Source organism: Lynx canadensis, chromosome A3 (assembly GCF_007474595.2).
Source record: "Lynx canadensis isolate LIC74 chromosome A3, mLynCan4.pri.v2, whole genome shotgun sequence".
NCBI classification, from domain to species: Eukaryota; Metazoa; Chordata; class Mammalia; order Carnivora; family Felidae; genus Lynx; species Lynx canadensis.
Genome location: NC_044305.1, coordinates 49,953,627 through 49,980,213, shown reverse-complemented (window position 1 = coordinate 49,980,213; position 26,587 = coordinate 49,953,627). Strand labels below are relative to the sequence as shown.

The 26,587-nt window shown below is 41.6% G+C and overlaps 1 protein-coding gene across 5 annotated transcripts in view; it reads left to right on the top strand.

Annotated features, from left to right (window-relative positions):
• NINL (ninein like) overlaps nucleotides 1–26,587 on the top strand; it is a 175,426-nt gene that overhangs the window by 63,024 nt on the left and 85,815 nt on the right. For 3 of the 5 annotated variants that reach the window (XM_032592609.1, XM_032592610.1, XM_032592611.1), the window contains exons 2-3: nucleotides 18,541–18,734; nucleotides 26,047–26,143. In XM_032592609.1, the coding sequence (XP_032448500.1) occupies nucleotides 18,552–18,734; nucleotides 26,047–26,143 (280 nt within the window). In that variant the 5' untranslated portion in view covers nucleotides 18,541–18,551. Of the gene's footprint in view, nucleotides 1–18,540; nucleotides 18,735–26,046; nucleotides 26,144–26,587 lie in introns of those variants that run through there. The other 2 variants (XM_030310248.1, XM_030310249.1) reach the window with 2 other exon arrangements.

Below are 26,587 nucleotides of genomic sequence, written 5' to 3'. Positions count from 1 at the left end.
TTGTCTCACTACTTCAAATATGTCACCTTCCTGCCTTTTGGTCCATGGTTCCTGAGGAGGAGTCAGCTTTTAATGTCATTGAGGATCCCTTGCTGCTTTCAGGATTTTCGCTTTCTGATCTCTCCATATCCTTACTAGTACTTATTATTACACATCTTGTTTGTTACAGTCAGCCTAGATACTCTAAGTGCTATTTCATTGTGGTATTGATATGCATTTCTCTGATGGCTAAAGAGGTAGAGCATCTTTGGTCATTTGTGTCTCCTTTGGAGAAATATCTATTCAGATCCTTTCCCCATTTTTAAATTGGGTTATTTGTGCTTTTATTATAGAGCTGCAAGAATTCTTTATATATTCTAAACCCAAGTCCCTTTTCAGATACAGAATCTGCAAATGTTTTCTGTCTCTTCATTTTATGATTATGTCATTTGCAGTACAACAAATTTTAATTTTGATGAAGTCCAGCTTACCTTTTTTATTTTCCTTTGGTTACTTGTGCTTTTGGTGTTCTATCTAATCAAAGATACAACGTTGCCTAAATAAAGGTCATTTTACTTCTTTAGAAGATTTACTCCTATGTTTTCTCCTAAGCATTTTATAGTTTTAGCTCTTACATTTGGGTTTTTGATCCATTTAAGGTTAGTTTTTATATATGATGTGAGGTAGAGGTTCCACTTGATTCTTTTGCATGTGGCTATCCAGTTGTCTCAGTACCATATGATGAAAAGACTTGTTTTTCCCCACTGAATTGTTTTGGCTTCTTTGTTGAAATCAATTTACTGTACATGGAGATTCTATTTCCAGACTCTGAATATTATTCTATTGGTCTGCTTGTCTGTTTATATGCCAGAACCATACCATCCTGGCTACTGTACCATTGTGATAAGCTTTCAAATTGGGAACTGAGAGTCCTCCACGTTTTTCATTCTTTTCTAAGATTGTTTTTGCAATTCTGGGTCCCTTTTATTTCCATATAAATTTTTTAAGATCTGCTGGTCAATTTCTTTAAAGAAGCCAGCTGGAATTTTGGTAGGAGTTGCATTGAGTCTGTAGACCAGTTTAGAGGTATTGCCATATTAACAATATTAAGACATGGGATGTTGTGGGGCGCCTGGGTGGCTCAGTCGGTTGAGCTTCTGACTTCGGCTCAGGTCATGATCTCACAATTAGTGAGTTCGAGCCCATGTCAGGCTCTGTGCTGACAGCTCAGAGCCTGGAGCCTGGTTCAGATTCTGTCTCTGTCTTTCTCTGTCCCTCCCCTGCTTGCTCTCCCTCCCTCCCTCCCTCCCTCCCTCCCTCCCTCCGTCCCTCTCTCAAAAATAAACATTAAAAAAAAAAGTTAAAAAAAGACATGGAATGTTGTGTTAGTTTCCTAGGGCTGCTGTAACAAATGACCATGAACTGTACAACAGAAATTTATTCTCTTATACTTGTGGAGCCCAGAAGTCCAAAAGGTGTTGACAGGGTCACTCTGCAGATTCTAGGGGAGAATTTGATCCTTCCCTGTTTTAGCTTCTGGTGGCTGTAGGCATTCCATGGCTTAAGACTGCATCACCCCAGTCTCTGCTTCTATGGTCACATTGCCTCCTCTTCTCTTTCAAAACTCCTCTGCCTGTCTCTGAGGACACATGTGATTGCATTGGATTAACACAGAGTAGGCTCATTTTAGGTGCATAGTACAATATGTGGATAACTTCATGTGTGTATATTGTTTAGATAGTTTATAATCACATGGGTAGACATATAAATTTGGGGTCTATAGCTGTAGTCCTGGCACAAATAAAAGTACTCGTGGCTATAAAAATCTTTGGAACTGGGAAGATACTGCTCAAAGGGTATAAAGTTGTTATATAAGATGAGTAGGTCTGGAGACCTAATATATACCATGATGACTATAGTTGTAATAATACTGTTTTGAATAGTGGAAATTTGCTAAGAGAGTAGATTTTAGGGGCTCACATCACACACACAAAAAATGGTAACTCTGAGGAGAAGGTATCTTAATTAGCTTGACTGTAGTAATTGTTTCACTGTATATGTGTATTAAATTATCATGTTATATTCTTTTATATATATAATTTTATGTATAGTTTTATTAAAAATAAATCTTTACATATATTGGCATGTAATAGGAATTTACAAGATTTTCTATATATAATTTGTTTTGAAAGCTGTGGACACCTATCTGGTTTGTAGATATTACAGGTGTGTGTGCTGCCCCAGGCACTTGTGCCTGTGTGCCAGAGGAGATGCCAGTGTTTATTCAGTACCAACTGTGTGCAACACTGGTCTCAATATTGACATGTTAACAAGCTTAACAATTACTAATTCTCACAGTCTCTTAATTAGGTACTGAGGCACAGAAAGGTGAAATAACTTGTTCAAGGTCACAGAGGTGGAAAGTGCCCATAGTAAAACTGGAGACTGACACTAGGGTCTGCCATCACTGTGTGCCACAATGTCTTCTTTATGAGACCCCAGAAAAATGGTTGTATTAGGACAGTTCCAGAATTTGATATCCTTAAAGTTTTTAGTCTGTCTGCTTTGTAGGAAAAGGACATAGTGTAGTAATTGCTGATTAAATGAAGTTATCAGCTTATTTTTACATTGTTGGCACTGAAAAATCCCGTTGATAAAAATGATAGCTACTCAAGCCTTATTGCTGAGATATTTAGGACCCATGTAGGCAAAGTAAATACACAGTATAAATTTTGAAAAACAAGAAAAGTTAATGCTGAAATTAATCCAAAAAACTCAGAACTGCCAAAGTATGAAGGTTCATTAAAAACTGCAAGGCTATTTTTAAAGTGGCACTGAGGTCTGCTCCACTGGAACCCAAGGACGGGCTTTAATATTTTATCAGGATTGTAACATCTTTCCAGATAAAGAATGAACCAATCTAGAATGGCTGCCCTTGGTTCCATTCTTTCTAGGTGAGCAGGTTTTTATGGAGGGCCTTGTTTGGAATTATTTCCCCTTTGCAATACAATACTCTAGGCCCTCAAACATCAAACACCATAGCTGCTTCTGAGAGACCACCTTTCTCTTCTCTTTCCTCAATACTGAAGGAGTTTCTCAGGGCACAGATTAAGTTCTCTCATCATTGTGTGTCAATTAAATGCAAACCAACACCTTGCTCTGTTTGCCTCCAGAGGGCTGCATGGTCATGCGGATTGCCCACCTACATCATCTGTCTCAGGGCCAATATCCAGTTTGTTTGGGGGCAGGTTTTTCTCCTTGAGGTGAAAACAGGGTTTTGTTTCACCTGATAGCAAAGTGTATGTGATTTTAAATTAAACTTTATAGCATTAGAATTATTGAGATTCTACTGATTTGGATTTCAGAATTTTATATAAAACCTTAAGAAATCAAGTGTTCTTCTTTATCTGGAATATTGTCCCCAATTCAGCAGTCAGCTGCTGAATGGGGCCAGGTTTTCAGGTGGCTTGCTGTGCAAACATTTTATGCATATGTGGAATGCAAAGGAAGATTAATTCAGTTTGGATGAAGAGGAAACTGAAGAAGCCATTGAACCCTGGGGAGTGTTTATTATTTATAACAACCACTCTACTGTGAGGCCTATACTTCACATGTGAGTAGGCCTGGGGGCCACCTGGGAGCAAGCAGGGGAGGGGGGGGTTGGCAGTGCTGACAGACGGGTCACTGTGGGACCAGGCCAGGCCCTGCTTGAGGGTGCAGAGAAGGCTCTCCCTGTGTTTCCTTCCTCCTTCCAGTGGGTCTGTGGAAGGATTACAGGGGAAGGGGGTTCTGGCTTCTGCCCTCACACATAGGCTTTGGGGAGTGTAAACAGAAGATTCCCACAGCTAAGGTGCTGTAGGGTCCCTGCTGGGTGGAGGGCGGGGTTAAGGCCACTTCTCAGTGTTTTGTAATTTAGGTTGGTGGCTTTCTGGGGAGGGAGGGAAGGACAGAAGAAGAGGCAGTATGCAGTCAGGCAATTCTACAAATAGGATTTGAGCAGCATTAAAACTGTGAACCTATGTGTGGGAACAGTAATTCCAGTGCTGTTAGTGGTGGTATTATAATGAACACGAAGGATAAGTCGCCTGGGTATCTAGCACCTGGCATTATCTTTTGTTTTGTTTTTTATTTTAGAGAGAGAGTGCATGAGTAGGGAAGGAGGTGGGCAGGGGGAAGAGAGGGAGAACCTCAAGCAGGCTCCACACTGAGTGTGGAGCCTGATGTAGGGCTTGATCCCACGACCCTGGGATCATGACCTGAGCCGAAATCAAGAGTCTGGTGTTCAACTGACTGAGCCACCCAGGTGCCCCTAGCATCTGGCATTTTCTGTAACTAGCCCCTCAGCAGCCCAGCAAAGGAGGTATTTTAGACCCAGTTTTTGATAGAAGCTGGGACTTGCCCAGAGTTGGGCCGCTTTGGAGGTCCTGCAGCCTTGCAGTGAGTACAAGGAAAGGGCACTGGGTCACCTTAGCTGTGAAGACAGTGTTGGCAATGTCTTGGGTCATTTAGGGTTGTCTACATGGGTCAGAAAGGTTCTGATGCTTCAAAGTTTGCACAGAATCCTTGGCCCTCTCTATTTACCATGGCAGGAGGAAGATGGCCTTTCTCTGAACTCCTTCCTTACCCTATGCTGTTGTAGCTGACCTTGTTAATATGTAGACAGCGGGGTTTCAAGAGAAGTCAGATGCTTGGAGGCTCAGAGGTTCTGATTATGGGGCTTCAGCCTTCTCTTAAGGGAATTGACCCCAATCCAGTCTATTTCAGTGTTCATTTTGATAACTTGTATTAAGTACCTACCAGACACCAAAAGGCAAAGTTCACACTGTATGGTCAAATATTGAAAACCAGTGTGAAGGGATTGTGCAGGAGCAGGCTGATGTGCTCCACCACCCCATCGTGTGTGAGCCTGCAGCACCCTATCCCTGCCCAGCACTGTGGCCATCTACTTGGCCAGCCACAGGTAGATGAGCCAAGGAAGATGACCATCTGCTGGGGACACCCTGTATGTTGTTTACTGTCTACACCAGGTCCACATCCAGAGGAAGCTTGGATGAACTAAGAGAACTCAGAAATCAAATTTTGATGTAAATCATTTTGTGGGGAAAATAAAAATATGCCTTGTAGCATTTTTACAAGAGGTAAGTCTCTGTGATCAGGAAATCAGCAGCAGTAGATACTCAAACCGGGGATAGCAGACCTGCTGTTTTTGGGGGGTCATCAGCTCTGCTGGAATGAGATCTTTTCAGGATGTCATAAGGCAAGAGCACACGTGGGGTGGAGGTACTCCACAGGGTTTGTCTTGTTCTCTTAGAAGATGAAAACCCAAAGTTGCCTTAACTAGCAATCATAGCAGTCACCCCACTTAGAGGACCAGTGATGAGGGAAAGCCACACTGACCTGCCTGCTCTTTACTCCTGTTGTGGATGGTGACACGTTTATCTTTGTTGATACTGTAGTGTTGGGATGAGCCAGAGCTCACTCAAGTGCAGGCCAGTCACCAGTGTCTCGAGTCAGGGTGTCTTTCACTCAGATAACCCCAGCCCCTGATCCCATGGTAGAGCCCCCTCCCTAAGGAATGTGGTAAGAAAAGACCTCAAGATAAGGGAAGACAACCTGGCTGTGTGCAAATGTGACATCCCTCATGACCCTGTAACATGAGACCACACAATCAGACTGTGTGTCTATACGTTACCCATTATGGGAGACAAGTAGAAAATGCATAAAAGCCTACACCACGTGGCGTTTGAGGCTTAGTTTTTTTGGGTACAAACCCTCTGAGCCCATGTTGGCATGAATAAAGTTGCTTCCTGGAAAGAAAAGCCTTGGTGTCAGAACTCTTTGTGTGAGAATCCTGCTTCATCTCTGCTTCTGCTTCTGGGGCCTGCCCCCTGCTTCTGGGGGCTCGTCTGGGATTTGGAGACGTTGTGTTTCCACCTCCTTTGCCACCGGGGTATGACCTTGGAACACCAGGAGAAGCAACCTCGCCTGGTGCCAGCAGGCCACTTGATACATAGGAGACCAGCCCCTCTCAGCACACCAGGGTGAGGACCCTGTGTGTGCCCAGTGGAACCCGTGAGGCCCAGGAATCAGCTCAGGGAGTGCCACCCATCAGAACCTTGGTTTGTTTTGGTAGACCTGCCCCAAAGAGGCAGAAGGGGGGCCCGATCACCTCCCAGAGTTGCCCAAATAGTTCCATAATGAATAAGGAACAAAACTGCAACTCTAAGGCACTGGGTGGCAGGTTGGAGTCACTGTGTGACTGTGTGTGGGGACTTCTCTCTCATTCATTTCCTGGGTCAATGACTATGATAACTAGAGCCAACTGTCTCTGGTTATTCTACCTCAGAATGGGGACTTTAAGGAACATTCCCAAGCATCTGCCAAAATTCCCTTTTTTTTTTTTTAGGGGAAATTCCCTCTTTTCTCCGGACTGACATGGACTGCCTAATTCTACTAGTGGAAAACAAAACAAAACAAAAAACAAAACAAAACAAAACAACCCTGGAGTCTGCTCCTGTGTCTGAGCTGACAAGATTTAAAACTGGGAATTCTCTTTCTCTGCCTTCTGCTAGCACCTCAGGTCTTCTGCCTTCCCTTTCTCCCTCCTTTTCTGCACCACCTGGGGTGAGGCCTGCATAACTGGCTCCTCAATGCCTCCAGCCATGTGGATATCCATTTTTGGCATATAATGGGCTAAGTTTAGTAAAATGGTTCCTGTGTATCCCAGTAAAAGCCCTTCATATATCATCATCCCTCATTTGGTATTCCTCATATTCCATTCCTCTGCTAAACAAGAACAACACAAATGTGGAGGATTTTGAAGCTGGCATCAAGGGTATTGCCACCATTTTCCCAGCCTTTGAATCAAAGGAGGACGAATTTTAATCTTAAACCAGTGTACTTTTAAAATCCATTTATTTTAACCTTAGTCCGTCCTGACCACACATAAAATTTCCTTCTATAAATTTCCCTTCACAAACCTTCTACAACTTTCCTTTGCTTTCAGGTTTTGACCTAAGCCCTTTTTCTCCAAACAACCAGTCTCAGGAGAAAACTACTTTCTTTTACCTTGAACAAAAAACATATTTCCATTTCTTATATCTTTCTTACACATCTACTTTTCTACATGCAGAGTTGCTTTCCTTATTTCCATCAGTCTTAACTACATTTAGTAGAATTTTAACTCTTAGAAACCTTAGTCTCCAGTGAAAACTAAGTAGAAACCAATTGTGAACTGTTACATCAGAATTCCTTAGATGGCAAACCTATGAATCAATTAAGCACAAAGCATGTTTTCCAACAGATCCAAATACCCTTAATTTCTCTGCAACAAGTCAAAAGCACAAACCTATATCTAGTAATTAGTGCTTTAAACTTTTATCTCATTAGATATCCAATGAATTCAATCCCAATTTATCATGCAAGCCAAACTTTAATGTTTTAGGTTACAAAAGACTGAAAGCTATCTTAACAATTACCTGTGAAAACTATGAGACAAAGTTAACCATTACTGTAAGTCATCCTTTTGCTAACAAACTGAAACAGAGATAACATGAGCTTATTTGACCTTCAGCAAACCTAAGTAGAATAAAAGTTTTTTCTGCTTAATGTTGATAAACAGGTCTGTCTCAAACCAACAAACTTAAATTAGCTTAAGCACTGAATATATTTTACTTGGGTCCACTTAAGACAATTGGAGCTCAGTTTTTTGGGTACAAACACTCTGAGCCTGTGTCGGCATGAATAAAGTTGCTTCCTGGAAAGAAAAGCCTTGGTGTCATGAATCTACGAGAATCCTGCTATAATCCAGGGCAAGTCTCTGCATGTGGCAGTGTGCTGGCTTTGTGGACCTCACCATGGGGGTGAGTAGAGGGCAGGTTCCCAGGGATGGAGGGTGGGAAGGAAAAGTACCCAGCAAAATTGGAAGTGGCACCTGAGTGGCTCAGTCACTTAAGCATTCGACTTCGGCTCAGGTCATGATCTTGTGGTTCATGAGTTCAAGCCCCATATCCCAAGCTTGGGACTCTCTCTCTGCCTCTTTCTCTCTGCTCCTCCCCAATATGCATGCACTCTCCCTTTATTACTCTGTCCATGAATGAATGAATGAATGAATGAATGAATGGAAGTGTTTGATTCCAATCTGGAGCTCTTTTTTATGGAGGCCTGTGAAATACAACTCTGCTGAAAACTGGGTAGTGCCTCCTGAGATAACCACATCTTTCCTGCTGTCACTGTCCCTTCCTCCCCTGCCCCACTCCCTTTGCAACAGTCCAGGGCTCTTACCTCAGATGGCACCTCCACCTCGAGGCTTCCCTGTCACTCCCACAGAGGGTGGCCCTGCCTGACTGCCACACTGACATGCAGCTGGGGCCTGATTACATTTCCATTCTTGTTCCAAGCATGGCTTTATAGAGAGGTTAATGTTTTTTTGGTTTTTACTTTTTAATGAACTTATCCTTATTTTTTCCCACATACTCCATCAGCTCTGTCAGAAACCCATCCACATTGTTTTCTAGATGGTCACAGGCACACAGGACCTATGGGTTCCTTCTGTTGTTGGTTTGTGTGGGTTGTCCTCTGGCACAGCCCCAGGGCTGCCCTCCCAGAATGGTTTCCACCACTTGAATGGGACCCAGATCCTAGATCCCGCATCTCCCTCTTTCTTGGTTAATCCCTCATTTTGCTGAAGTACATGCCTGGTAGCTTCCAGATGAGGCTGAAAGTGATCTTCACTCGGGATGTCAGGACCTGGTTTCATGAGGGCTCTTAGTCTTGCTGCCAACAGCCCACGCTAATTCTACTGCCTGGTTCTGTGAGTACTCTTGCTTCTCTGGATGCTGTGAGGATTTGTTTGTTTGCTTGTTCAGAAGTTTCATAAGGTGGTGTGGGTGGTTTTATTTACTAGGTGTGGGTGGTTTTATTATTTTTTTAAGTTTATTAATTTTGAGAGGGAGAGAGAGCAAGTGAAGGAGGAGCAGGAAGAGAGGGAGAGAGAGAGAATTCCAAATAGGCTCCATACTGTCAGCATACAGCCCAATGTGGGGCTTAAACTCATGAACCATGAGATGATGATCTGAGCCAAAACCAAGAGTTGGATACTTAACTTACTGAGCCAGGTGTGGATATTTTTTATTTGTTGTCCCATGTGAGAGGACTTTGCCATCTGTCTACTTGGAAAACTCCTATATTAATGTCCACTGACTGATGAATGGATAAAGAATGTGTGTGTGTGTGTGTGTGTGTGTGTGTGTGTGTGCGCGCGCGTGTAATGGAATAGTACTTGGTGATCAAAAAGAATGAAATCTTGCCATTTGCAACAACGTGGATGGAGCTGGAGTATATTATGCTAAGCGAAATAAGTCAGTGAAAGACAAATACCATATGATTTCACTCATGTGGAATCTTTAAAAATAAAGTTTGTTTATTTATTTTGAGAGAGAGCAATCAGGGTGGGGCAGAGAGATTGAGAATCCCAAGTAAGCCCCACACTGCCAGAATGGAGCCCAATGAGGGACTCAGACCCACAAACCATGAGACCATGACCTGAGCCGAAACCAAAAGCTGGACACTTAACTGACTGAGCCAGCCAGGCACCCCACTCATATATGGAATTTAAGAAACAAAACAGATGAACATATGGGAGGTGGGGGGAGGGGAGGAGAAGAGAGAGAGGAAAACAAACCACAAGAGGCTCTTGACAATAGAGAACAAACTGAGGGTTGATGGAGGGATATGGATGGGGCAATGGGCTAGATGGATGGTGGATACTAAGGAGGGTGCTTGTTATGATGAGCACTAGGTGTTATATATAAGTGATGAATCACTGAGTTCTACTCCAGAAACCAATATTGCACTGTATGTTAACTAAGTAGAATTTAAACAGAAATTTGAAAGAAAAAAAAAAAGGAAAAGTCTTGTATTATTCCAATAATCCCCCTTCCCTTCAACTGGTTCCCTTTCCTGGACTTTTAGAGGATGCCTGGAGCTTTGGGATTGTTATTTTGTTGTTGTTGCTAAGGAAAGAGAAAATCTAGATAACAGTACCATAGAACAATTTCAGAAAGTAAGCCAGACAATTTCGGAAAGTAAGCCATCAAATTGTGAATTATTTTTCTTTGTGAAAACTTTATTTTTAATTTTAATTATAAAAAATACATAATATAAAAGTTACCCAATTAATCATTTTTAAATGTACAGTTCAGTATTCACATTGTTGTGTAACAGATCTCAATAACTTTTTCATCTTGTGACACAAACTCTATACCCACAGAACAGCTCCTTCCTCCCCCCGGCCCCTGGCAACCACCACTGTTTCCATGATTTGACTAAACATCTATGCAAGTGGAATCACACAGTATTTGTCCTTTTGTGACTGGCATAAACTGAACACCCGCAGGGTTCAGCTGTGTTGTAGTATGTGACAGGGTTTCTTTCTTTTTAAGGCTGAATAACATTCCACTGTGTGGATATACCACAGTTTCTTTACTCATTTGTTGATGGACATTTGGGTTGCTTCTACCTCTTGGCGATTGTGAATAATGATGCAGTGAACATGGGTGTGCAAATATCTCTGAGATCTTGCTTTCAATTCCTTTGGCTATATACATGGAAGTAGAATTGCTGGATCATATAGTTTCTATTTTTAGATTTTTTTTTTTTAAAGCTTCTTTTTTTTTTCAACGTTTTATTTATTTTTGGGACAGAGAGAGACAGAGCATGAATGGGGGAGGGGCAGAGAGAGAGGGAGACACAGAATCGGAAACAGGCTCCAGGCTCTGAGCCATCAGCCCAGAGCCTGACGCGGGGCTCGAACTCACGGACCGCGAGATCGTGACCTGGCTAAAGTCGGACGCTTAACCGACTGCGCCACCCAGGTGCCCCTCTATTTTTAGATTTTTGAGGACCCTTCATACGATTTTCCATAGTGGCTGCATCATTTTTCACCAACAGTGCTGTGTATTGTTCCAGTTTTTCCACGTTTTCACCAACACCTGTTTTCTGTTTTGTTTTTTATAGTGGCCATCCTAATGCGTGTAAGAATGATGAGAGGTGTTGAGCACCTTTTTTATATGTTTGGCCATTTGTCAGCCATTTTATATCTTCTTTGGAGAAATGTCTCTCCAAATCCATTGCCCATTTTTTAAATGGGATCACCTGTCTTTTGTTATTGAGTTGTAGGGGTTCTTGATATGTTCTGGTTATTAACCTTTTATCATATATGGTTAACAATTATTTTGTCCCAGTCAGTACATAGATTGCCTTTTCACTCTTTTTTTCTTTGATGTGTAGAAGTTCTTAAATTTGATATAATACCATTTGCCTGTTTTTGCTTTTGTTGCCTGTGCTTTAGTATCATATGTAAGAAACTGTTACCAAATCTAACATCATGAAACTTTTCCTCTGTGTTTTCTTTTAAAAGTTTTATAGGTTTATGGGGCGCCTGGGTGGCGCAGTCGGTTAAGCGTCCGACCAGCCAGGTCACGATCTCGCGGTCCGTGAGTTCGAGCCCCGCGTCGGGCTCTGGGCTGATGATGGCCCAGAGCCTGGAGCCTGCTTCCGATTCTGTGTCTCCCTCTCTCTTTGCCCCTCCCCCATTCATGCTCTGTCTCTCTCTGTCCCAAAAATAAATAAACGTTGAAAAAAAAAATTAAAAAAAAAAAAAGTTTTATAGGTTTAGATTTTAATTTAGAACTTGAATCCATTGTGAGTTAGTTTTTTGTGTATGGTATGAGGTAAGGGTCAAACTTCATTCTTTATTCTTTCTTCAATTTTGCAACACCATTTATTTATATATTTTTTAATGTTTATTTTTAAGGGGGGGGAGGGGCAGAGAGAGAGGGAGACAGAGGATCTGAAATGGACTCTGCTGACAGCAGACAGCCTGATGTGGAACTCAGACTCATGAACCATGAGATCATGACCTGAGCGGAAGTCAGGCGCTTAACCCACCGTGCCACCCAGGCACCCTGCAACAGAATTTATTGAAGAGACTGTCTTTTCCTCATCATGTAATCTTATCTCATTTAGACACACTTTAAATCTACTTTTCTTAAAAAAATTTTTTTAATGTTTATTTGTGAGAGACAGAGAGAGACAGAGCATGAGCATGGGAGGGGCAGATAGAGGAGGAGACACAGAATCAGAAGCAGGCTCCAGGCTCTGAGCTCCAGCACAGAGCCCGACGCGGGGCTCGAACTCACAAACCGCGAGATCATGACCGGATCATGACCAAAGTCGGATGCTTAACCAACTGAGCCACCCAGGCACCCCGTCATTTAGATGCACTTCATGGAAGATTTCCTTGTTTGTAGTTTCCAGTCTTGCTATTGAATTTTTTTGTTGCAACTGTAATATGTCAATGTCCAAGAAACCTCCCTTGATGTCTTAATCATACCTTTGTTTAATAGTCTATTGTCTGTGATGACTTTAATGATTTTCCTTTCTCTCTCTGTGGATATTAGTTTTTCTTTGTGGGGTGGGGCAGGACAGTGGCTGTGTGTATGTCTTGGGTCTCCCCTTCTGCATGTACCACCTCCCAAATCACTACCTCCACATTCCAGCAAATGGGGTGTGTGTGTGAACATCAGAATTTTGAAGCCCCTTTTCATGCTTCCCCACTATTTCTGAGACTTTCCATAATTCTGTGATGTTTACAGTGTCTAGTCTTGTCACTCAAGCCCTTTTCTGAGACTCCTGAATGCAGAGGAAGCCATGGAGGTCTACATGGCTCCTCTGTACTGGTGGACTAGACCTGTACCCAGGCTATGCTTTCCAGGTGAAGGAAGCCTTGGAGTTCTTCCAAGCCTTCCTGGCCAGTATAGCAAACTATTTTACCACTGAGGTTTGTTATGTGGTATTCCAGAAGCTACAGAAAGACCCTTCCCACATCCTGGGAAGTGTCCATAGGGCATACATGAGTAGAGGCAGTGCCTCCTTTTTCCCTTTATTTTGAAAACATGGCTGGACATTGCTTTGGGTGGGGGTTAGGAAATGTGTTAGCATATCTTTTTTTGCCTGACTTGTAGTACTGCTGACCTGAATTACCTCTCTTGCCTGTATCTGCATGGCTGGTAGATGAAATATCTGCTCTCTTGGGTGCAGTGTCTTAGATTCACATGATGAGGGAAAGGAGAGGAAAGGAGTGTTTCTGAATTGCCAGGAATTCAACTGTGTATTGAGCAAAACTAAGTATAACCTAGGCGATGTGGGGTTGAGTGTTTGGGTCCTTGCCCTGTGTTAACCCTTTCATGGAGGTATGTAGGCAGACAAGTAAGTTCGGTCAAGAAGAGGGCTGGCTTCTCATTGCTCCTGGAAGGGCCCTCTGGAGCCCTTTAACCTCCAGCTCCCACACCTGAGTTCTGCCCAGTTCTGGAATCATGGGGTAGGAGTTCCTGCAGGTATGTTCCACCTCTGGCAGGTCCAGTGTGATGTGGGAACATGTGAGGGTTTGCTGACCTTGATTTTCTTGATATATCCTCTTTGACAGTGCAGGTATTGGGAAGGCTTTTCAGCTTACCTGCCCCACTGGGAATGCCCCCCTCTCCTGGGTGAATGCCCTAGAGTGTGCTCCCCACTCTTCCCCTTCTTGGCCCACCCCAGCCTAGACCTGACCTGTCCTGGGAAGGTCTGGGATGCAGCAACTCTGATATTAAGTGGGTCTATAATGCTGGTGACCTTCCCTTTAAAATAGCTAAATTACAGCATCATGTATTGCTCTGGGCTCATTATAGAATGTCCAGCATAAAAATGTAAAACCCAAAACATTTCGGGCATTTGAAGCATTTGACAAAATGCACTACAGACCTGCACTGAGGTCAGCTCTGGGATTGGAGGAAGCCCTTCCTCAGTTCCTGTCTGCCTTGTGGCCCAGAGGGCAGGTGGGGTGTGGAGCTTGGGAGGACTATGCCAGTCACACCCTCCTGGTGTTGGGTCATTGGATGGCAGCCTGGTGGCCTGAGGATTTGGCCTGTTTCCCATTTACATTTTCTTGATTTTCCTCCCACCCCCAAGGTCTTGCTTTGCACTCACTGATTGTGTACCCTGTTACTGATGGGTGTCCCCTCTCAGGAAAACATGTAGCCTCTCAGAAGAGGTTCTCTAGAGACTTTATCATAACCTGGCGTGTGGGGGAGACCCTAGGAGGAGTTCTGGGTACTCTGGGCCTGCCTCCCTGTAGACAGAGTGGCTGTTCTACTTAACTGAAATGTGCTTCTGGCACTCAGCCTCTTATGAAGAGGCTAAATCTGTTTTCAGAACCTGAATCTGTTTGCATTTTACCGAGGTCAGGTTTCCTTTGCAGTTTTGCCTCATAGACTCATTTTGGGTACACTGGATATTCTGCTGTGAGCCAATGAAAACAGGGGCCTGAGGGGGATGCTGTACTAGGTCCTGTGGGAGCAGGGGCTGTTCAAAGAGTTAGTGCTGCTCTCTTCAAAACCAGGCCCTGCTGGCCTGTCCCTTTTGTGGTCTGTTTAGTCAGATGGGAAGTTCCTTCTGTTTTCTAGAAATCCCAGCCAGGCCTCAAAAATGTGATTCTGTGGTCCCAGAGGAAATGAGGTAGGAGCATCCTAGGCCTCCAGAGACAGCCCCAGACTTGGTGGAGCCTGGTGACATTTGAAGATGAACTGTGAACGCAGCTCTTGTGGGTGATGAAGAAGGAGCTGCTACTCTTCTTTCTAAGTCTTGTTGCTTCTCTGGTGTCTGTAGTCTCAGTACTTATTTCTTTGCACCTCTCCTTATTTCAGCAAGGCTTTGGGTTGTGGCAGGCTGTGGACCCCCTTTCACCAGGGGAGACTCGCCACCAGTGGGCCCTCTGCATATAAACTGCACCTTCATGGACAGCCAGGGTGCCTCAGGCCCCAGTTTGAAACTGTGTAGAAAGGGAAAGCTACATCTCAACAGGGACCTTAAATCCCTGTGGCAACAAAAATAACATGTGGTGGAGGGAGTGTGTGGCCCCCCAGGATGGTGTTGATGCAGGACTTGCCTAAGGCTGGGAGAGGAAGATGGTTCTTCTCTTCTTGCTCAGCCCTTGGGAAAACAGCCAAGCCCGCCTTCTCCAGGGACACTCCTGCACCAACCAAGGGCACACTCTGCAGGACATGGTTTGGTTTGCCCCTTCAGGACTCATGAAGAGTCCTCCTGGGGTGTTGAGGGCCGGAGGAAGGTTTTGTAAGAAAAAACCCTGGAGATGCCCCGCATCTCTAAGACAATCCTTAGAGGGGCACCTGGGTGGCTCAGTCAGTTAAGCGTCTGACTTTGGCTCAGGTCATGATTTCACCGTTCATGGGTTTGAGCCCCACTTCAGGCTCTGTGCTGACAGCTCAGAGCCTGGAGCCTGCTTCAGATTCTGTGTCCCCCTCTCTCTCTCTGCCCCTCCCCCGCTCATGCTCGCTTTCTCTCTGCCTCTGTCTCTCTGTGTCTCAAAAATAAACATTAAAAAAAATTTTTAAATGAAGAAGGCATGGAAAGATCTTTCAGATATCCTATATTTTTTAAAAGTTGAAAAATAGGGGTGCCTGGGTGGCTCAGTTGTTGGTTGAATGTCTGACTCAGCTGAGATCATGATCCCAGGGCCGTGGGACCAAGCCCTGAGTAGGCCTCTGAGCTAAGCCTGGAGCCTGCATGAGATATTCTGTCTCTCTCTCTCTCTTTCTCTCCCATTTGTCCCTCTCCCCCACTTATGCACACTTTCTCTTTCTTCAAAATTAAAAAAAAAAAAGTTGCAAAATAACACGTATGGTGTTACACTTACATAAAAACATGCATGTCTATGTGTGTTATCTATTTATATAGGTCTGTGTGTTCATCTACCTCGTAGACTTGGGAATAATTTGAAAGCCTACACTCTAAGCAGTGCTTACCTCTGGGAGTGGAGTTGGGCTTTTGTTTTGCTTTGTTTTGTTTTTGTTTATATACTTTTAATTGCTTGAATTGGTTACAACTAAAAGTAAAATAGAAAAACTGGAGGATTTTTCACAATAGGTGTGTTCATGATTTGCGGAGGCATGGCCAGGTGGTGGTGGATGGGGGCTGGGAGGATAGTTAGTAGTCAAGGCAACAGGGAGAGCATGCGGTGGAGGGAACATCTGCCTGGGGAAGTGTGGGTGTGTGGTAGGTTCTGCAGTCAGGGTCTTCTAGTCACTGCCCACCCTCCTCACCCTGATTCCTTGACTCTCTTTCACATACTGAATTTTGCCACTTGTCTTTCTTACCATTATGTTCTCCTGTCCATTTACTTCTGGCTTATCAAAAATAAGCATTGGCAAATATCAGTAGTTGTATGCAGCTCACCACAGGTGTCTGTTGTCTGCAAAAGGACAGAGCTCCCAGCTTAGGTGGGGGACTGACCTCGGATGAGAAGTGTGACAGATGTTGAGTTAGTAATGGTATTTAGTTTTCTGATTTATCCTTGATGTTTTTACATGTATATCTATGTTACTCCATGTTGTTTCTGCAGTCAAAACTGTCCGGGATGGGGCAGGTGTTCAAAGCTCCACCTATCCATGCCCTTTCATCACTTCCCCAAGCTTCTTTCTAGGAATGCACGCATAATTTGATGAGTGGATAGAACAGGCCTGTTATCCTTTCACTCCTGCATCACACCTGAGGCTGAGATGCTGGCAGTCTTTATACCTGATCAGCAGGTGTTTAATCAGGAGCTCAGGGAAGGCAGTTCACCTTATAAGATCATAATGGAGATTCTATTCAAAGTCAGTTTTTTTACGTCACTGATTTTACTGTTTCCCTGAGTAAGACGATACTCTTGGTGGAGGGAGGAGGGGATTGATATGAACAGATTTCAATCCTTCATACAGGTTTTGTGCTGATGCAGACCTCCCTACCCCTCGTGGATGATGCATGGGCAAATACCATTGACATTAAAAATCATATCTTTATAGAATTGGCATTTATTGTGCTGTTTCTTTTTTTTTTAATTTTTTTTAACGTTTATTTATTTTTGAGACAGAGAGAGACAGAGCATGAATGGGGGAGGGTCAGAGAGAGAGGAAGACACAGAATCTGAAACAGGCTCCAGGCTCTGAGCAGTCAGCACAGAGCCTGACGCGGGGCTTGAACTCACGGACCGTGAGATCATGACCTGAGCTGAAGTCGGACGCTTAACCGACTGAGCCACCCAGGCGCCCCGTGTGCTGTTTCTTATTAGTAAGAGATGTTACTTTATTGTTTCGTGTTTATGAATTGTTTGATGATTAATGAGCTTGATCAGTTTTCCATGTTTGTTTACTTATCGCATCTCCTCTTTTCAGAATTGTCCACAGTCCTGTGTCTGTATAATATACTGACCGGCGTGAAGTCGCCATTGTTGTTGGTCAGAAAACTCCAGTGTTGGCAATATCATATGGTTCATCCTAGTATCTTTAGGACCTCAGTGTTTTACACGGCTTAGCAACATCTTTCTAGTTATAAAGTGTTTCACTTTTTATAGAATTTTTTGAGAAATATAAAAATGTTGAGAATAGAAAATGGAAATGTAGAATATCATAAAATCATCTGTTACCATTTTGGTGTATTTTTTTTTTTTACTATATTTCCCCCCAAGAATTGCAGAAGTCTCTTGATAGATTTGTTCTAGACATAAGTGAATTTTGTATGTGAACTGACCAGTACGTATGCCAGCTATTATTATTATAAAGTTTTTATCCTGGCTTGGTATTTTATCAACTGCACTTCCTATGCTGTTTAATATTTTTCAGAAATGTGTTTTTTAAGCCTGTTGGCTATTCTGCCATATAATTGTTCTGTAACTTAGCAATCTATTTTCTTTTGTTGGACATTTTGTTTTCTTTTACGTTTTTGTCCTGAAGTACAAGGAATTTCTGTAAGATATTGTGTATGTGAAATAACTAGGTCAGATAATACAATTATTTAAAAGTTTCTTGGTATACAAAGTATATTTCAGAAGGCATTTAATTGTCACTTTCTCCAGAAATATGTGAGAGGCCCCTTTGATGATAGCCTCAGTTAGCATTGGGGTTTTTATTCTTGATATTTGACAGTGGCAAAGAGTATCTTTGTTTTAATTTGAACATTTTATATGGTTATTATCCATATACTTTTTCTTTTGTGATTAAGTAACATCCTCTGTATATTTTATTGGAGTTTCCATTTTTTATTGTAAATAATTTTATTTAGTAAAATTTAGTAACATTTTTACTTTATAAAGTATTTATAACTAAATACCAGTAAGGAAAAAAATACCATACTTATATATAGAGAGAGAGAAAAATTAGAATGTATGTTTGTCAAAATATTAGTAATGATATTTTTAGGTGGTGAAATTTTGGATGATTTTAAGTTCTCTATACCTATCTCTTTTTCCTGATTATTCTATAATAGATATTTTCTTACAGAACAAAGAAATTCTGGTTCTTTTGAACAAGGACTGGCTCCCCATTCACATGTTTCTGACCTCTCCTGTAGAGGTCTCACAGGAGCACCCTGGATGCCACCATACCAGGCTCATTGGAGCAGTGAAAAAATGTGGCATGTGGCAGTAAGAGTGTACTCTTGTTTCTCTTTTCCCCCTGGCATGTCCAGCCTGCTATGGGATGGGTGAAGAAGAAGAGAACCACTATGTTTCACAGCTCAAAGAAGTCTACAGCAGCTGTGACACCACAGGGACAGGCTTTCTGGACCGGGAAGAGCTGACCCAGCTCTGCCTTAAGCTTCATCTGGAAAAGGAGCTGCCCATCCTTCTGCAAACACTTCTTGGAAATGACCACTTTGCCAGGGTGGGTATTTGACTTCATTCTCATGAGGAAAAGCACAGAATACTATAGTTAGCTGTAGGCATTTGAGAAATATCAGTTGACTAAAGAGACAGACCAAAGGAGAGTTACTAGGAACTGGAAAGCTGCTTTTCCTTCTGCTGAACTTCTACATTGTAGCAAGAGTTTCCTTAAGATTACTTTTTTTTTACTGTTTATTAATTTTTGAGAGAAAGCATGAGTAGGGGAGGGGCCGAGAGAGAGGGGGACAGGGGATGACAAGTAGGCTCTGCACTGACAGCTGTGAGCCCCATGTGGGGCTCAGACCCATGAACCATGAGATCATGACCTGAGTCAAAGTTGGACGCTCAACTGACTTAGCCACCCGGGTTCCCCTAAGATTATTTTTTTAAAGCATAGTAACTTCCAGAGGTTTGGTTTGGTTTTTCCAGAAAGGTGTTTGAGTGATTTATTGGGGGAGGGGGATGGGATGGAAGGTTGGTATGGGTAAATGGTATGTGGTTCACAAACAAACACAAGGATCTGTGGGCAGCTGACATACTGTCATTGAGAGAAAGGCAACTTCAAACTACCTTGAAGGCAGACCGTCTAGTAAAATTACACAGCTTGAAATTCATTATAGCAGATGAACAAAGCAACTGCACACCACTATTGCAAAACAAAACATAGATACGTATGTTGAGAGGTGTCCTGTGATTTCATCTAGGCCAGATCGAAAGTATGAACTCAAGTTGTTTTTGCTAGGAAATTCAAAGTCATCTAGAATGGTGATCTAGAATCTAGACTACAATTTGCTTTACTGACAGAAACACTGAAAAGTACCTCCTACTTTGTCCCTACTTCTTAAATGTGTCCAGATGTTAATGTTTTAGTGTTAAAAACAGTGCCTGTTATCTCGTTGGTCATCTTTGAAGGAAGAACATTTTTTCCAGACAAATCAATGAAACCATTTTTATTTTGAGTGATAAAAAATAAATCCAGCCTGCAGATTTTCCTGAATGGGCTCTTGGACAAAAACAAATGCAGAAAAACAAGAAAAAAATCCCTCACTGCCAGCATAGGGAGAGAGTCCAGACGAAATGTACCTCTTGTTACTTCCCCAAAGCACCCACTGCCCCATATTGCCAATGCCTGCCAGTAGCGTACTGTTACTCCCTCTTGGGGAGCTCTGGCTCAATTAATCTGACCACACTCTTTCTCTGTCTCTCTTCATTCTATTCCTGATTTTTTTTTTTAATTTTTTTTTTCAACGTTTATTTATTTTTGGGACAGAGAGAGACAGAGCATGAACGGGGGAGGGGCAGAGAGAGAGGGAGACACAGAATCGGAAACAGGCTCCAGGCTCTGAGCCATCAGCCCAGAGCCTGACGCGGGGCTCGAACTCACGGACCGCGAGATCGTGACCTGGCTGAAGTCGGACGCTTAACCGACTGCACCACCCAGGCGCCCCGAATTCCTGATTTTTTTTATGGACTTAAGAATCAGGTGTAATTGTGATAATGTTCTAGCCCCTCTTGATATCACCTGGAATTGTATTTGGGAGCAAAAGGCACGTTTGTGAAAATCACTCTGGTTATTCAAGCAGTATAAACAGATGATCTGAGTTTCTTGATTATTTTTGGCAGTTTGGAAAATTAAAAGCCAAAAGAAGAAGTTCACATTCAGATGACAGATTCTGATGATTGAACAATCACATCATTCCAGAGCTTTCCCCCACTTTATCCTTTGTATGTGCAGAAATGGTACAAGATTTAGAAACATCAAATTATGATAGGGAAAAAAAAGTATTAGTATTGGAGCATCAGTTAAGAGAAAAATCAACTTGGGTTGTTTGAGATTTCTGGTTTCTCCCACATCACCTGTATCCTGGAAGAGAGTTCCTATGAGCTATAACTCCTTCCAGGAGGCTGGATGTTTTTCCTCACACTTTTATGGGGAGGTATGTTAGAAGGAGACACAGACACTCACAGGCATTGACAGGAGCCTGACCTTTTCTGATTAACATCGTCTCTTAATAAAGCTCTGTGTGTGTGTTCATCCATCTTTCTGTTTGTCCCAACTCCTCTCTCTTATGGTGAAGATTTCTGCTGCCCTTAGTGCTCTTGAGTCTCATCGGAAGTTGTCCCTCCTTCCCTCTCTAACATTTCAAGAGTAGTGTCCACACCAGCCAATGCCTCTAGGGGCCCTGCATTTGTCTCCCTCCACCCCACCCCACACTGTGTACCACCTCCTCTGTGATTGTATAGTCATGGTGGATTATTTCTGCTTTCAGAGCTTTTACTGCTCCTCTGCTTCATCCCACACATAGGGCATAGCTCACACAGCCAGCATTTAGGTGGATTCTGTAGAGGTTTTAGAGGAAGCTGGTGTCAAGCCAGAAATGTCCAGATAGTTGTCAACCACTTACCACAATAGAAACCAAATGGTGAAGATTTCAGGATATTTCAAAGAAAATCAAGATAAATCCTTTATCCACAAGAATTGATTGGCTTTTTAGTTCAAATATCACATATCCAGTTTCCTTGTAGTAACTAATATATGACATCTTGTAAATGTTAGTCATTGATACAGTAATCCAGTTATAAAAATGAATAACAATATTATAAACAACATTAATTTTAATTAACAAGGTAATCTTTTAATGCACTGAGGTTATGCTCATTTTTAATTCCTATTTCCTGTGAAGGAAACATTATCAAGGTCTGGTTTCAAGCCAGAAATTAATCTGATCTCATTCCCTTGGAGTGTGGGGAATTTCCATGTGCATTTTATGTTAGGTTCTCTTTTTTCTTTGTTAGTAGTGAGGACCTTACATTGAATATTTTAAACTTGTGCAGAAAGAGAATTTTACTCACAAAAAAATAATTATTTTTTTAATTGAAATATAGTTGACATACAGTGTTAAATTAGTTTTAGTTGTACAACATAGAGATTGGACAAGTCTATATGTTATCTCATGCTCACCACAAGTGTAGCTGCCATCTGCCACCATACAACGTCATTACAGTATCGTTGATTATATTCCCTATGCTGTTCCTTTTATCCTCATGACTTATTCATTCCTTAACTGGAAGCTTATATCTCCCACTTCCTTGCATTCATTTTGCCAGTACTCCCACTACCCTCCCCTCTGGCAACCATGTTTTCTGTATTTATGGGTCTGTTTTTGCCTTTTTGTTTGTTCATTCATTTGTTTTATTTTTAGATTCTATTTTTAGACCCCAAGTGAAATCAGATGGCATTTGCTTTCTGTTGACTTACTTCACTTAACATAATACCCTCTGGGTCCATCCATGTTGTCACAGATGGCAAGATCTCATCCTTTCTTATGACTGAGCAGTATTCCTTTTTTATTATCTATACCACATTTTCCTTATCCATCCATCTATTGATGGACACTTGGGCTGCTTCCATATCTTTGCTATGTTTATTGCAATAAACATAGGGGTGCATATACTTAGAAAAACAATTTTTGACATTGTATTACTGAAAATAATTTTAAAGTTGAAAGTGATTCTTTTTTTTTTTTTTTTTAATTTTTTTTTTCAACGTTTATTTATTTTTGGGACAGAGAGAGACAGAGCATGAACGGGGGAGGGGCAGAGAGAGAGGGAGACACAGAATCGGAAGCAGGCTCCAGGCTCCGAGCCATCAGCCCAGAGCCCGACGCGGGGCTCGAACTCACGGACCGTGAGATCGTGACCTGGCTGAAGTCGGACGCTCAACCGACTGCGCCACCCAGGCGCCCCTGAAAGTGATTCTTGATCACACTGTCCAGCCTCTTCATTGTGACGAGTGAGTCTGAGATTATATGGAGATGATGGTATGTCCTATTCTGTGAAGCACCTTAGTGCCATGGGGTTGCTCTTCCCACTTTATTGAAGGAAAAAGACACAGAAACATATAAGCACAGTTAGAATAGTATCAGATAAAATGGCAATACACTTGGCAATCAGATCTCACTACTATTTGATCATTAGAAGAAAGTCATCTGATGAGTGTTATCAAAGACACAAAAGAAATCAGAGATTAGATCAAGCAAAATTGTCATTTCATTCTACTTCCATGTATTCAACAAGTATTTCTGAGCACTTAATATGTGCTAGGCAACATGCAGAAGCTTGGGATGTGATAATGACAAATACAATGTCTATCTTCATATGAAGTGACATATATGCAAGATATTCATTCTAGCAGTAATTCAAATAGCAAAATATTGGAAACAGCCTTTTAAATATGAGATTGATTAAGATAGATCCATATGATGGAGTTTATGTAGTCCTAAAAAAAAAAGTATGAACAGGCTTCAAACATTCTGGTAGTGGCAGGTTAGCAAACTCAGGCCAGCCTTCCTGTATGGGCTACTAAAAAATGCTGAACAAAATCATAAAAACAAATATCTTGAAAATGGTAAAGAGCAAGCAAGTTATGAGCCTGGGTGGCTCAGTTGGTTAAGTGTCCAATTCTAGATTTTGGCCCAGGTCATGATTTCGCGGTTCATGAGTTTGAGCCCCACAACAGGCTCCACGCTGGCAGTGTGGATACTGCTTGGGATTCTCTCTCTCTGTCCCTCCCAGATCTCTCTTTCTCTCTCTCTCTCAAAATAAATAAACTATAAAAAAAAAGAGAGCAAATAAGTCAGTGAGGAATTACCTAAAAATCTCTAATAAGTCATATACTGAAAGATGTTAAGCTCATCACACAAAACCCCATTAGTGTTGAGAAACTGTGAAATTGATGTGGCCTTTGGGACCTCAGAGGACCAGGGAGATATGTCAAAACCCAGGTTCACCCAAGGTAGAGAATCTGATAAACCAGCCCCCAATTTAAGGGAGGATCTGAATCAGCCATTGTGTCTTTTGCTGTCTGGACTTGTAGTCCCCTCAGTGGTCTAGATAACCTCACTTATCTGAAGGTGGTCCTGTCCAGGTGGTGCCCTCAGGCATCTGGCAATAGCAAATAAAAGACCTCTCTTGACAAAGTGCCATCATTCAAGATCTGTAATTATTCCTAAGTAATAGTCAAATACAACCAGCATATAATCAAGGATAGCCAACACACAAATAAGGCAGGATTAGCAAGAACCAGGGGAATAATAGGCAACAGAAGCAGGTGCACAGCATGTGAGGTACTGGAATTACTGCGAACAAAATATCACACAACTGTGGTTACTGTGTGAGAAGAGATTTTTTTTTAAAAAGCTTGAAAATACCTATAGGAAAGAGGGAACTCTAAAAAATGATATAACAAATCTGAACAAAGAACCAAATACAATCTTTAGAACCAAAAAGTGTGATCACAGGCCAAAATTAAAACCAATGTAGATTAGACACAGCTGAAGAGAGCATTCATTAACTGGAATCAAGAATATAGCATGAAGATAGAAACAGAAGAGAAGGTAAAGGTAGAGTGAGAAGGTCCTACCTTCCAACATCCCTTTATTTGGAATCCCAAATAAAGAAGAAAATGGAAGAAAAATGAAATTCTAAAGGATGTACCTCAAATAGATGGAAAATTATCCTAGACAGAAGGTCAGAAACACAAAAATAAACGAAAAACAAAGCAGTAAATATTTGTATAATTCTTAATGAACATTGATTATATAAAGCAAAAATAATATTTTGTGGGAGGTTAAAATAGAGTGAATTAAAATATATAACAATTGATAACAAAGGCATGAAAGTCAGGAGTGTAGTAAATGAAATTAAATTGTTACATAGGTTTTGTATTGCCGTGGAATAGGGTAAAAGTATTGACTAACAGTAAACTTTGATAAGCTGGGGATGCACATTGTAATTTTTAGAATGAAGGAAAAGAGAATGGAAATAGAGTGCATAACCTGTAACTTAGTAAAGGAAAAATGAAGTCCTAAAAAAAAGGTCAGTAAATCCAAAGAGAGGAAACAAGGGAGAAAACACAAGCAGAAACAGATTGAAAGCACACTGTAGAATAGTAGATTTAAATCCAACTATATCAGTAATTATGTTAAATGTAAATAGACTAAGTAGTTAAAAGATAAAGCTTTCACAAACATCAGAAATATAAGGATATAAAAAACTAATATTATTAAAATTTGATGGAAAGGTATAGCATGTAAATACTAATCAGAAGAAAGCTAGTCTTTATGGTAAATAGCATTTCCGAACTAAAGAGGGTTAGCATTTTATAGTGATAAAAGATTCAGTTCACCAAGAAGATTCAAATGCATATTCTATGACCCCACAATCCCATTCTTTGGCATATACACTAGAGAAACTCCTAAGGACAAATGTGCAATAATGTTTAAAGCAGTTTTGGTTTTTTTTGTAAATAATCAGACACTGGAAACAATGGGAATATCCATCAGCAGGAGAATAGTTAGTAAATACACAGTTAAACAATGGAATGCTATATAGCAGCAAAAAAGAATTATGCATGGCAGCTTGAACGAGTATTACAGAAGTAATATTGAGTTTTAAGAAGCAGGGGATAAAAGAATATATGCATATAATTCCATTTAGATCAAATTTGAAAGGAAGCAAAACTAAGCCATATTGTTCAGGGATGCATACAAATGTATAAAAGCAAAGATGTTATTACTATAAAAGTCAGAGTAGGGGGGCGGGTGATTTAATCAAAAGGAGCCATGGTGGAGGGCCCCTCTGGGATGCTGGCAATATTCCATTTCTTGATGGGGTGGTGATAGCTTGAATATTTTCTTTATGTATATTAATGTTTTATGATCATCAGATACCCCTTTTTGGTTCAATTTTCTAATTATGTTGTTTGATGTACTTATTAAAATTTGTAATTGGGTTTTGTTGGTGATCAGTTTTTGGCTTGCTTTCCTTATTCTTCTATTTAAAAAAATTCTTAGGGGTGCCTGAGTGGCTCAGTCAGTTAAGCATCTGACTCTTGATCTTGGCTAGGGTCTTGATCTCAGGATTGTGAATTCAAGCCCCAAATTGGGTTCTGTGCTGGGTGTGGAGTCTACTTAAAAAAAATATTGAGGTGTGTGAGTAGCTCAGTTGGTTGAGTGTTCGAGTCTTGACTTGGCCTGAGGTCATGATCTCACAGTTCGTGATTGTTGAAGCCCCACATCAGCACAGAGCCCACTTGGGATTCTTTCTCTCTACCCCTCCTCCATTGGTGTGCACACATGGTCTCAAAATAAAATTTTTAAAAATCTTAAGTGAATACTAGAAAAAATGAAATGAATGCTCTCAGTGCTAAAGGCAGCAATATGTTCCATGTGAGAATATAAACAAAAGGCTAAGGTATTACATATGTGATCTGTTGAAAGTAACACTGACCTCTGTTTTCTTACATTTACCAGGTTAACTTTGAGGAATTTAAGGAAGGTTTTGTGGCAGTGTTGTCATCAAATGCTGGTGCTGGCCCCTCGGATGAAGACAGTAGTTCCTTGGAATCTAGTAAGAGGACTTTCTCTACTCACCTTAAGTTTTTTTCATTATTTATCTGTTACCTTCAGGAGTGTGGTATTCAGACTGAAGGATATTGGTAGGTCTGAGAATTAAATCCTAACTCCACTGTCTGACTGCCAAGCTGTGTGGACTGGGATGAGACATTGGATTTTTTTCTTCTTTTGTTTCCTTATTTGTCCATAGTGTTGGAAAGGAAAAGCTCTATTGCTTTCCTTTACACATAGCACCTCTGAATACTTCTGGCACTTCTGGTCACCAAATGTGTGGTAGTTTGTCCCACACCAGGCAATTCCCCAGCACCATCTAAGTGTCCTACATTGCAACTCAACCCTGACATTACCTCCCTGGAGATAGCCTTAGTCCTACAAGATGGCCCCCACTTCAGATGCCAGTCACAAGTCCAGCTTGTTGCCTCTCTTTCTGATTGGTTGT